Source organism: Dermatophagoides farinae, chromosome 1, assembly GCF_024713945.1.
Source record: "Dermatophagoides farinae isolate YC_2012a chromosome 1, ASM2471394v1, whole genome shotgun sequence".
In the NCBI taxonomy this organism is placed as follows: Eukaryota; Metazoa; Arthropoda; class Arachnida; order Sarcoptiformes; family Pyroglyphidae; genus Dermatophagoides; species Dermatophagoides farinae.
The window spans coordinates 5227001-5238455 of record NC_134677.1 but is presented as its reverse complement, the minus strand read 5'-3'; the positions used below and the strand labels follow the sequence as shown (position 1 = coordinate 5238455).

The 11455-nt window shown below is 29.9% G+C and overlaps 3 protein-coding genes across 7 annotated transcripts; 1 reads left to right on the top strand and 2 right to left on the bottom strand.

Moving 5' to 3' along the window:
- Positions 1–3572: 3572 nt before the first annotated feature.
- Positions 3573–4307, bottom strand: LOC124492599 (mitochondrial ribosomal protein S18A). The gene is made up of 3 exons (XM_047055536.2): positions 4166–4307; positions 3963–4105; positions 3573–3902 (listed from the first exon to the last, which is right to left on the bottom strand). Exons 1-3 carry the CDS (start codon positions 4272–4274, stop codon positions 3651–3653), a joined length of 504 nt encoding a protein of 167 aa, XP_046911492.1. The 5' UTR covers positions 4275–4307; the 3' UTR covers positions 3573–3650.
- Positions 4308–4360: 53 nt separating this feature from the next.
- LOC124492598 (glutamyl-tRNA(Gln) amidotransferase subunit B, mitochondrial) lies at positions 4361–8463 on the top strand. Of its 5 annotated transcripts, none has more exons than XM_047055530.2 (7): positions 6008–6600; positions 6661–6839; positions 6989–7330; positions 7559–7643; positions 7705–7938; positions 7996–8121; positions 8184–8463. In XM_047055530.2, the coding sequence occupies exons 2-7, from the start codon at positions 6714–6716 to the stop codon at positions 8336–8338; spliced, it is 1068 nt and encodes a 355-aa protein (XP_046911486.2). In that variant the 5' UTR covers positions 6008–6600; positions 6661–6713; the 3' UTR covers positions 8339–8463. The 5 variants fall into 5 exon arrangements, with proteins under 5 accessions (XP_075591406.1, XP_046911486.2, XP_046911489.2 ...); XM_047055533.2 differs by having other exon boundaries at positions 6462–6600; positions 6989–7201; XM_047055531.2 differs by having other exon boundaries at positions 6464–6600; positions 6661–6806.
- On the bottom strand, positions 8425–11114 carry LOC124492600 (phenazine biosynthesis-like domain-containing protein). Its single transcript, XM_047055537.2, has 6 exons — positions 10585–11114; positions 10341–10514; positions 10177–10271; positions 10067–10106; positions 9406–9476; positions 8425–9332 (listed from the first exon to the last, which is right to left on the bottom strand). Exons 1-6 carry the CDS (start codon positions 10736–10738, stop codon positions 8514–8516), a joined length of 1353 nt encoding a protein of 450 aa, XP_046911493.2. The 5' UTR covers positions 10739–11114; the 3' UTR covers positions 8425–8513.
- Between the last annotated feature and the right edge of the window lie 341 nt (positions 11115–11455).

Below are 11455 nucleotides of genomic sequence, written 5' to 3'. Positions count from 1 at the left end.
AAATATTCGGGCTAAAACCAATCAATAAAAATTTTACTTTTAAACACATCTTTGTTGTCAAATTTTTTCCTCTCGTTTCTACAGTTTCGCATGCCACAAAGCTCATTCATCATTCATTCAATAAATGACCAGTCTACCATTTGATTCAAAATTCTTTAACAGTTTTTTTTTATTTATTGATGCTGGAGCTGAACTTTGAAAATGATTTTTGTTCCAAATTTATACACACAACAAAGATATACAACTTTGCTTCAGAAATGTTACACACTTCATTCATTATCAATCAGTTTCATTGTGAAGATCGATATTTATTCTCATCGACTTTCATTGTGCCTCTGTCATTATTTAGTTTTTGTTGTAATCTCTGCTTTTTTATTCCAATTTTTTCATTCTCTTTTTCTTACTACTTAGCAACTCAATCACTGTCATTATCCACATACATACATTGATATAATGGGACAGAGACCCTTTTAAAACGTTATCCCATACATAATAGATATTCTTGAGATAGATTTCTTGTATTCATGTAAGATATAACCATTATCAGCTTCATGATGGTTAAATTTTGACTATAGTTATGGTCAGAAATTCTTTATCATTCTCAAACTCAATGTTGGATGTTATAATTTTTTTTTTGCTGCTGCTGTCATCTTTTTTCAACTATCTGAAAGCAATATTTCTTTTTGTCACATCTTTGTTTTTTTTGCATCATATATGAGTGTTTCGGGATCTAGGACTAATTTCTATTTATTTATTCTATCTTTCATATTTTTTTTAAATTCTTTTGCTTACAGTAAAAATATTGATTATCTTGTTGAAACATGGACATTTTTCTTGTGAATAAATTCCCATTCGCGATTATTCTCTCTTTTTTTTGATGACGAATAAAAATATTTTGTCAATTTCTAAACAATAATTTTGCTAAGTATTTCTATGTTTAAGCAAGCGGAAATGATTAAGAGATACAATACATATCACATTTATATATTGAAATATACTCGTTTATCAAAATGAATATATCCTTGAAATGGTTTTTCTTATGTTTATTTTGCTATTTTGTATTTTTTTCGGATTTTTTTATTCATAGAGGTTTTCGTTTTTTCGTTCAAATGTTTGATCGTATGTAAAATCTTTGTACCTAACCATAGTAATCATAATGATATTCGTTCATGGAATATAATTATGAGACAATTTTAAGAAGCTCAAACATACACACAGTAACAACTATCTAATCGTTATGGTTTTTGCTGGTCATGAAATCAGAATTTTGTCAACTCTAGTAGGTGCTATGTTTGGATTCGAAGAATTATCGCAAACATCCATAACCATACACTATTTTTCAATGTTATCATGTGTGAATCGTTCTTTTTTTGTATCAAATTCTGTGACATTTGTTATTATTGTTGTTACGTTTATTCTAAAGAGAAAACTATAATTCCATAAGGTTGATAACATCAATGATAGTTTATTTTTATTTCTGTTATTTAGGTAACCATCATCAACCTTAGTTGTTCCTTCATTCGTATGATTATTACACACATCAATACCTCAAGTATTATACTTCTTAAAGACACAAAACAAGAATACTGAACACCATTATAAAACATAAGTCGATTGGTTTCTCGAATAGAGTTAATTTCATTAAAGATTTAAACACCATTTTCATCATGAATGATTTTTCATATGATCAATAAATAAAAAAAACAAGAATGGAAGATTTGAGCAAATAAATGAATTCATGGTTGAGTTAGGAATTGATCAAACCTACATAAACATCTATCCATCAAAGCTTTTATTGACTTACATAGACATATAGAAATGATTGATGTTATATATGAAGCACATTTTTGGCTTATTGTTTAGCAAATACATGATCCATATCAAATTCATTTCAGGTATCGCATGCTTTTCTATTTGTTTATCCAATAGTTTGGTAGTTGCATATTTTTTTCGGTTTCATCCTCATTATTCATAATCGAACAAAAAATTATGTGTCTTTTTCAATATTACATTATTCTTCTATATATCTATCGCTCTTATTTTTTTCATTTCATTTATTCTGATTGTCGTCATTCGATTATAGAAATAAATTCACCAACGATTGCTAATTGGTTATTAAAATGAATGGAAAATAGTTGTTGTCCATTTTCGTTGTTGTATCCTTGACTGATAATATGGCCAAACTATATATATTCGTATAAACTAATTATCTTTTAAACCATATATTTACACATACATCATAAATTTGGATATTTTTGGTCGCATGTAGAAAAAAGCCTGACTATTTGAAACTAAAATGTCCTTTTATTGTTTTTCTTCATTTCTTACAAAGCGTAACAAAACAGAATCTAATTTATTTTACAATCGTCATTACAATGGTTAATAGTCGTTTTTAGATTTTTCTTACTAAAAAAAAGTACAATGTTCATTTTCTTGTCGTCATTTTTTTTCTTCTATTCATTCATTCATTCAAGTACAACAAGAATCAAGAATCCGGTTGGTTGGATAATTATAACGGTTTCTCTGGCCACTTATATTATTTAGTCAGATTGGATCATTAGTCCATAATATTCTTTAAAAAAAAGAATCTGTATAATCGACTAGATTCCGAAAAATTTCTCGTCCATTAACCACAAAAAAAACAGTTACGGATGAGCAGTAATAAAAATAACAATAAAAATGATATTGATAAAAAAACATTTAATAAATTCGTCAAAGTTCAAGGCCATTTTAAGCAGCGAACATTATGAATAATTTTGACAAATTGCAAAATGATAATTTTATATTTACTTATGGATTATTTTTATTCAAAACACAAATCCGAAATAATAATTTTAAATTTTGATTTGAAAAAATTCGGATTTTTCTTTTAATGATGAATAATAAATAAAAATTTTCAAAGATTTTCAATGGAATTTCAATTTCGGTAATCGTTCTATGGAAAAAAATAACCGAAAAGATAAATCCATTCATACTTCAATAACATTTTATTTTGAAATTAAAATTTAATTCTCCTTGGTACAAATTTCTCAACAAATAAATTAGACAGATTTTCAATGAATTAGATGGATAATATTGTCTTCCAATATCATTTAAAAACAAAAAAAATGTGGTTTTGGAATTTGATCAGAATTCATTTTTTCTCTAACTAAGCTTAAACTACACTGGCCAAAAATTTTTTAGCAATTTTTTTTTGACTATCGGCTGCCACTCAAAAAAATTGAACGACATGGCCTCATTAATAATAATTATTAAATTCTTGAATGGTCTAGTTATGCTTGACGCTTATATAATAACAGCGATTTATTCTTCTGGATATTGCTGTCTCGCTATGGCTTAAGGTATACAAACCATTATGGTTAATGAATTTCAGAGAAATCAATGCTGATGTACAGAAAATGGTTGTCCAAAAAAAAAAAAAATTCCTTAATTCATCAAGGTATATAAAATAAAAAATTCAAAACTTTCATATTTTTCTGGCTATATCAAAAAGACTAACAAAAAAATTGCATTTATCCACATTCGTTACCCATTTATATGTTGTATAACATTTTTTAGATTAGACTATCAATTACTATCAATTATTTTTTATTGATTGATTTAGTTCAATGACTTTCAAGGTAAACCAAACGAAAGAAAAAACCATTTAATCATTTCCAATATTCTTTTTTGATGACAGATTTTGGTTGATCTCGTATTCTTCTAGGCCATTCATAGTAATGATTCAGATCGTCCCATGGTCCATAGGATTTGTACTCGGGTGGCCTTGGCAATAGCCTAGCCGAATGTGCTTGATTAACCAAGCGTTTTATAGTTGTATATGAATAACCACAAAGCCCAGTATCATTCTTTGACATTAGTCGACCGTTTGATTCGGTAAACTGACTTAATATCAATACATCCTGCATGATAAAAGCAAAAATTAAAAATTACTTAGGGCTGATTACATGTAACGAAATTACCGAATATTCTAATCGTTTAAGATTAAGTCTGCACAAGGGGCAAGCACATGTTGAATGTGGCAATTTAATCAATTGATCTTTGCGATCAGATTCTATGCGACAACCTTCGATAGTGATTTGATCATCATCTTCTTTGATTCGAACTGTGAGTTTGAGTCAATTAAGAATAAGAATATGTTTCAGATAGCATCACGGGGACTTACTTTCTTTGACACGCTTTTCTGCAGTTGTAAATATGTTCGCAACATGATTCCGTAAGATTGTATGACTTTTATTATTGCTTAATGAACGCTTTAAGATAGCAACCAACATGATAAAAATTCAATGATTGTCCACAGATTCTTCACGTCAATGAACATGTGATCATGTAGTCAGCAGCTGTAACTCCAGCTCCAACTATGCAAACATATACGGAATCTTCTTGTCGAAACAGTCGTCTATGTCATGTGATCATGATTATGTTACGAAAATTATTCAAATTTTCAAATTGCGTTATCAATACTAGCCTACAGAATGGTTTTCTTCCGGCATCACAAACTTTATGGTTTTCATGTAAAGCTGAAAAATACCTTGAGAAATATGAACCAATAATCGGCTTAGAAGTTCATGCTCAAATCCTATCTGATTCGAAATTGTTTTCATCTGCATCAACAAATTTCACATCTCGTCCCAATTCACAGGCCACTTATTTCGATGTATCATTACCTGGAACATTACCTGTATTGAATCAAAAATGTGTTCTTGCTGCCATCAAAACGGGTTTGGCCTTAGACTGTAAAATTTCGAATAAAAGTACATTTGATCGCAAACATTACTTTTATGGTGATATGCCGAATGGATATCAAATCACACAACAAAGAAATCCGATTGCTCGTGACGGATACATTGATTTCATCGTCTATGATGATTTTTATGAAAATGATCGATCATTTGATCCATATCTAAAACGATGTCGTTTGAAACAGATCCAGTTGGAACAAGATTCGGGAAAGTCTTTGGTCGATGAAGAAATGAATGCCAATTTGATTGATTTAAATCGTGCTGGTGTACCGCTCCTGGAATTTGTATTCGAACCAGATCTTCGTTCCACTTTAGAAGCCATATCTTTAGTACGGGAATTGATTGCAATTCTTAAATCGATAGAAGTATGTTCATGTCGAATGGAAGAAGGTGCCCTTCGTGTTGATGCGAATGTTTCAGTTCGACTTGCTGGTAATCAAGAATTAGGAACACGAACTGAGATTAAAAATCTCAATTCATTCAGAATTATTCGTGAAGCTTCTGAATATGAAATTCAACGACAATGTTCATTGCTAGAAAGGGGTGAAAAAATTATCAATGAAACACTTGGATATGATATACGAACTAAAAGTACGTTTGTTATGCGTGATAAAGAGATTGTACAAGATTATCGTTTCATGCCTGAGCCGAATTTACCTGCAATTGTTCTATCTATTGATGGCGAAGGTGGCAAAGAGTTGATTAATATAAATGCCATACAAAATGAAATGCCCAGATTACCGAAAGATATTCGGCAATGTCTTTTAGACAAGCAATTTGGTCTATCATTAAGGGAAATCTATTTTCTTTTACACAACCCGACTTTTTTATATTTGTTTCATCAAATATTTGAATCTTCACAAAGAAAATGTGGTTTAGATTGCTTTGAATTTCTTGTCGGTTATCTGAAACCAATTTTTCAAGATAAAATCGACCCATTTACTTTGAACAAAATTGAACCGATAAATTCTAAAGCTTCATTGGAAACTATTTTGGAATTTGTTTGCCAAGAATATCTGGGCCAACTATGTGATATGATATTCGATGATAAAATTTCAGAAACGACTGCTCATGATCTCCTGAAATTATATCTTCAAAATGAACAAAGATCACCACATGAAATTGTTGAAAAATATAATTGGTGGTTAATACAAGATATTGATCAAATTGAACAAGTTTGCCGTCAAGTCATCCAACAGGTACCTAAAATTGCAAAGAAATATGCTAAGAATGGCGTACGGAAACCAAAATCTATGCTCATACAGAAAGCGTATGTCTTGATGAATCATCAAGTCAACGAAAGAGTACTGTGGAAAGTTTATGATAAATTATTGCGATCTAAATCAAAATCATCTGATGAAAAGAATTTATAATTCAATTATGTAAAAAATAGTTTAACTTGATTAAGAATAAATTAAGAATTTTACCGAACAATTAATTTCATCATTTTTGAGAAATATTATGGAAAACAATAGAATTTGAAAGTCAAATAAATGAAAATATATGATTGAATTAATTTGTGGAAAACGATTTATAATTACTAGATTCACCAATCTCAAGGCAATAATTTCGTCTTTGTTAAATTTAATAGTGTTGATGAATTTGTTTCAAAATTCTCTATTTCCAAAAATTAAAAAAAAACAAATTGAATTCTGTTTATCACGTCATTTATTTATGGGACCATAAAATGACCGAATTTTTCATCATCAATTGATCGATGAGAAATGTGCACATCATAGACCAGTGTATAAAAGACACGTTGCGGCGTTCACTTGATTTTTTGAAATTTATTTCAACAATAAATCCATTTATTATCCATTTATTATTATTATTATATACTAATTATTCAACAAACAATGTATGTACCATTCTCTAAGATAAATGAAATCACTCAAATTGATTCATTTCATTGATTCAGTATAACATTATTTTAGATTTTATCAAAACCAACCAACAAGTAAAGGAAAAAAAATGCCAACCAAAGCTTTACACAATGAATTGCAATCATTGCAAACATTTCAATTTTGGCAGGTGGAAAACACCGGTTCGTCATCATCGAAAAATGTAAAATCTTCATCTGATGGTTCTTCATCCAAAGTATTTAATATTTCCTTTTTTTATTATCTTAAAAATTTCTTTCCAATTTACGATTGTCAATTGCACTTTTGTCTATCTCATTTCTCTGTCTTTTTGTTACTCAATTTTAATTTTTAACTACACCACCACTTGTTCATAATAATATTCAGAAGGCGAACAAAAAGAATAAGAATGCTGCGGCATCGTCATTATTGATAAATAATGTTGATGAACATCTTGTCGATATGAATAGCATCAACAAAAATGATAATGTTTGCATCGTTCATCAATCTAGTCTTCCAGATCCGAATTCTACTACTAAAACTACTACTACTGGTAAAGAGCAACCAGATATTGATACAAACAAAGTCAATTTAAACGAAGTAATAATTGATGATGATAAATGTATTTGCCCCCCATATTATCATGATCATGATGATGACGATCGTTATCATTCAATCGTATGTGATATAGTGAAAATAAGAAAGATTATTCAATTAACATTAGATTCTGTGAGTAGTTCCATCCATTTCTATCAATATATTTCCTTTTCATTGGTCCATTCTTTTTTGTTCACTTTTCTTGCAAAATCTTTCTTGATTTCACTTCGAATATTCACCTACGGTTTTTTATTTTAGTTTTTTCCCTTATTTTGATCCTTTCGATGTTCTTTTTACTTTTATTTTCGCTGTATTGTCAATTTGATCCATTTCTAATTTGAATTCATTCCTGCTAAATAGACCGGTGAATGTCGTTCGCAAAGTGGTCGTGGAAGCGATGATCGAATTCAAAAATTGGAAAAACGTGTTTCTGAAATGGAGTCGAGTATGTTCTTAAATTCCAGAAATTGTTTATAATTATGATTTACTTTATTTTTTGTTTTAAGCTATCCTGAAGCTGACAGCTACGCTTTCACAATTGATGGCCACTTGTGAAGGCCAACAACAACAACAGCAACAACAAAAATTGGTTAATAAACAAGCACCGACACCACCCAAAGCAAAACCTGCACCAGCTGATGACGATGATGATGTCGATCTTTTTGGTTCCGATGATGATGAAGCAGCCAATGAACTTCGACAAAAACGACTTGACGAATATGCGGCTAAGAAAGCTAAAAGTATGACAATTGAAATTATTTGATTTCAAAAATATTCTAATTAAAATTTTAAAATAGAGCCTGCTGCTGTAGCCAAATCCAGTGTTGTACTTGATATCAAACCATGGGACGATGAAACCGACATGAAAGAGATGGAACGTTTAGCTCGTACCGTAGAAATGGATGGTCTTGTTTGGGGTGCCTGTAAGTAATTATTATTCTATTTAAAATTTGAATTTTACTTCAATGTTTTATTTTCGTTACAGCTAAGCTTGTACCGTTAGCTTTTGGAATCAAAAAATTGCAAATTGTTTGCGTAATTGAAGATGAAAAAGTGTCGGTAGAAGAATTGGGCGAAAAATTGACCGAATTTGAAGATTATATCCAATCGGTTGATGTTGCTGCTTTTAACAAAATCTAGGTTAAATTATTTTTAACTCATGTTTGTATCCGATACAAATTATTTGTCTGGAATTATTTTTTTTAATAAAAATGGAAACCTTCAAGTTTGTTATGAGGGAATTTTATTCGACTCATTTTATGAAACTATTATCTACTTTATTTCAAATCGTGTGATTCGAAAGTTTTGTTTTTCATTACACTGATAAATCAAAATCTCCTTGACAGAATATTCTAGCTTTCCCTTTGATCGATACTCGAAGATTATTCTCATGATCAATTTTCATTTGACAAACAAGTAAACCGGTTCGTCGCGAACTTTGTTTAGCCTTAAATTCTTGTATAGTTTGATTACATTCAGTTTGATAACATCGTGACCAGAATGGTGTCAACACTGTATGAGCTGATCCAGTAACCGGATCTTCATTGATACCAACCCAAGGTGCAAAATAACGTGACCGAAAATGAATTCCATTTGAATCTAAAGTGTTCGGTTTTTGAGTAACGATAACACCTTCGATCAGATTTTTCGTATCGATTTGTAGTAGTTGCTGAAAATTTGGTTGTATTTCCTGTAAATAATCATCATTTTCAGCATCTCGTAAGCGTATTAACAGTTTACCAGTAGTCATTGAATGATAAATTGATAAAATGCGATCCAAATGATCTTTACCGATAACAGCTTCCTTAATTTGTTGCAACCATTCACTATCTTCCATTTTTTGTGGATCATTAGCCGGAAAATCTAACTCAATAGAATCATTCTCTTCATGATATATTGTTTCAAGTTTTTTATTGAATTCGCTTTTGTATCGTAAAATTTTTTCACCTTTAAGTTTCGCCAATACATATGAAGCGGCCATTGTAGCATGGCCACAAAGTTTTACTTCAGCTTCTGGAGAAAACCAACGAATCGACCATAGTGATGAATGACCATCAACTGGAGAAACATATACAGTTTCGCTAAGATTAAATTCAGCTGCAATTTTCTGTTTGATTACATCCGAGAGATAATCCTAAATTTGGAAAATTATTATGGTCATTTAAAAGTTAATGGTTCATTGTTAAAAGAAAAAAAATGTCACACACATCACTTGGCAATATGATCACAGCTGCCGAATTTCCCGTAAAAGAACTTTTTGGATCGACAAAAGCATCAACTATGTAAAATTGTATCTTTTTCATTTTAGAACATTCACATAAACAACAAATGATTCGGTTTTGATGTTTTTGAAGGGTTTTTAATATTATTAATTCATTAAATGCATTGGATAAAGTTTTGACAAAATTCGTATAACAAATATATTTGTCGCATAGATTATGGCATCATATGTGACGTGATATTTCGTGTGATGATGATATGAATGATAAAAATGTCTCACTATTAGTTTTTTAAAGTAATATTAAAGAGATAGATATAGTTTTGGTGATAAAATAAAAAACGATTGGTGACAGATAAAATATATGGATAAATTAAATTAAATGGCAAACAAGATTTTGCTATTTTTTCTTTTAATTTAGATTTTGACGAATGTCATTCAATAAATCAAAGGTTGATTTCATTTTTCGAAACAATTTTTTAAGCAAAATAATTTGTCACTTTGTTTGTTTTCTTTTTTTTTCTTGATATTCAAATTGAATTTGATATGGTAATGTCATTAATGATGACCAATGAATGTTTGTACCAACATAATAAGAATCAATATGAAGGCTATTTGATGATCACCATTAATCAATAATGATGATCGACCATGATTACATCCATCATAATCACAAGTCAAGATGCATCCCTATATGAATAAATAATTGATAATTTTTCTTTTAATGAAATCATCTGATTAATTAATCATTAACACTTACAGTGTAAAGAGAACCTTCGAATTTAAATTTTCCACATTGGTTGTCCATCGATTCGAGGCTACAAGCTCGGATTACCAATGATTCTTCGGTTTCAACTGGTTTAAGAAATATGAATATAATTACTAGATAAATTACATTTAAAAAAAAAATTTGATTTATATTACCAGTTTTGCCCACGACTTTTACACAGAATCTTGCTGGAAATACACCAATATGATTCTGTTTGGGTACTTTACAATTCTCTACATATTTCGACATTGCAGGATTGAATGGATCATGACAATTGATATCTGTCTCATTACGGCTATTACATGTATAACAACTAATAGATGAGCTCACTTTGTAAATACATAGAAAAAAATCAAGAATGCAATCAGATATTATTATAAATTCAATTATTTATAATACCTTTACGATTTGTACCAGCAGCATTTGAAATTTTAATGCCACAATTAGGCAATGATACTAATCCACTGATAATCATCAAAACAAATATCATTGAATATATGGCAGTAAATTTGGAATTTTTGATGTTGCTAATGGCATTCATGGAAGATTTCATTATGTTTGTATGACAGTAAATACGAATAAAATGCAATGTCAACAAATGATAAGGATCAAGAATAAGAATCAATCGACAATTTTTGACATTTTTTTTTCATGTAATCTATTACCAATCAACAGGCGTAGACAACAAAACAAATTCGAATAAATAACGAAATTTGAGTGCCCAAATTCATACTTTTATTTTATTAGCTCATACATTCTAGTCTCAATTACGCTCAATCGATTGATCGATTAGAATTCGATGATACACTAATTAGAGCTACTTCTTCTTGTTGTTAAAGTCGGATTTGTAGTGCCACTTGATGTTAATGACTGTCGATGAATCCAGAATCGGTTTGCTGACGGCTACTAATTCCATCCCCAAAACAAATGAAAAGGAATTATTAACAAATAGGCAAATCATCACACTTGGAATCAACCGAGCGGAAAAACGGAAAGAAAGTGCTTTTGAATTGTACTATGTAGGGAAAATTTTTGTACGAAAAAAAAATAAACTGAATTGATGAAAGGAAAAAAAAATATTCTTCGACCTAGAAAAATACAGTTTGTTCAAACTTTTATTCAGAAGCTGCTAGGACCATAGCAAATTGTGCGCGTTGATTCATTTAATCATTATTTGAGTTGAATTAATCATATCATTATATAGTATGGATGAACTTTTTCCATTTTGTCCCCAATGGAACTGGATTTCTATATAAAAAAATGTTCATAT

Bases quoted from the DNA above. Each gene is read 5' to 3' on its own strand.
- LOC124492600 (XM_047055537.2), bottom strand. From the start codon at position 10,738: ATGAAATCTTCCATGAATGCCATTAGCAACATCAAAAATTCCAAATTT. The intron at 10,515-10,584 runs GTATTATAAATA...GTATTTACAAAG, and splicing joins TGCTGGTACAAATCGTAAAG to TGAGCTCATCTATTAGTTGT. The intron at 9,477-10,066 runs GTCGATCATCAT...AATTTTACATAG, and splicing joins TTATGATGGATGTAATCATG to TTGATGCTTTTGTCGATCCA.
- LOC124492598 (XM_075735291.1), top strand. From the start codon at position 4,361: ATGCAAACATATACGGAATCTTCTTGTCGAAACAGTCGTCTATGTCAT. The intron at 7,644-7,995 runs GTATGTTCTTAA...ATTTTAAAATAG, and splicing joins TGTTTCTGAAATGGAGTCGA to AGCCTGCTGCTGTAGCCAAA. The intron at 8,116-8,183 runs GTGCCTGTAAGT...TTTTCGTTACAG, and splicing joins AATGGATGGTCTTGTTTGGG to CTAAGCTTGTACCGTTAGCT.
- LOC124492599 (XM_047055536.2), bottom strand. From the start codon at position 4,274: ATGTTGGTTGCTATCTTAAAGCGTTCATTAAGCAATAATAAAAGTCAT. The intron at 4,106-4,165 runs GTAAGTCCCCGT...TCAAACTCACAG, and splicing joins AGAAAAGCGTGTCAAAGAAA to TTCGAATCAAAGAAGATGAT. The intron at 3,903-3,962 runs GTAATTTCGTTA...TTTATCATGCAG, and splicing joins TTAAACGATTAGAATATTCG to GATGTATTGATATTAAGTCA.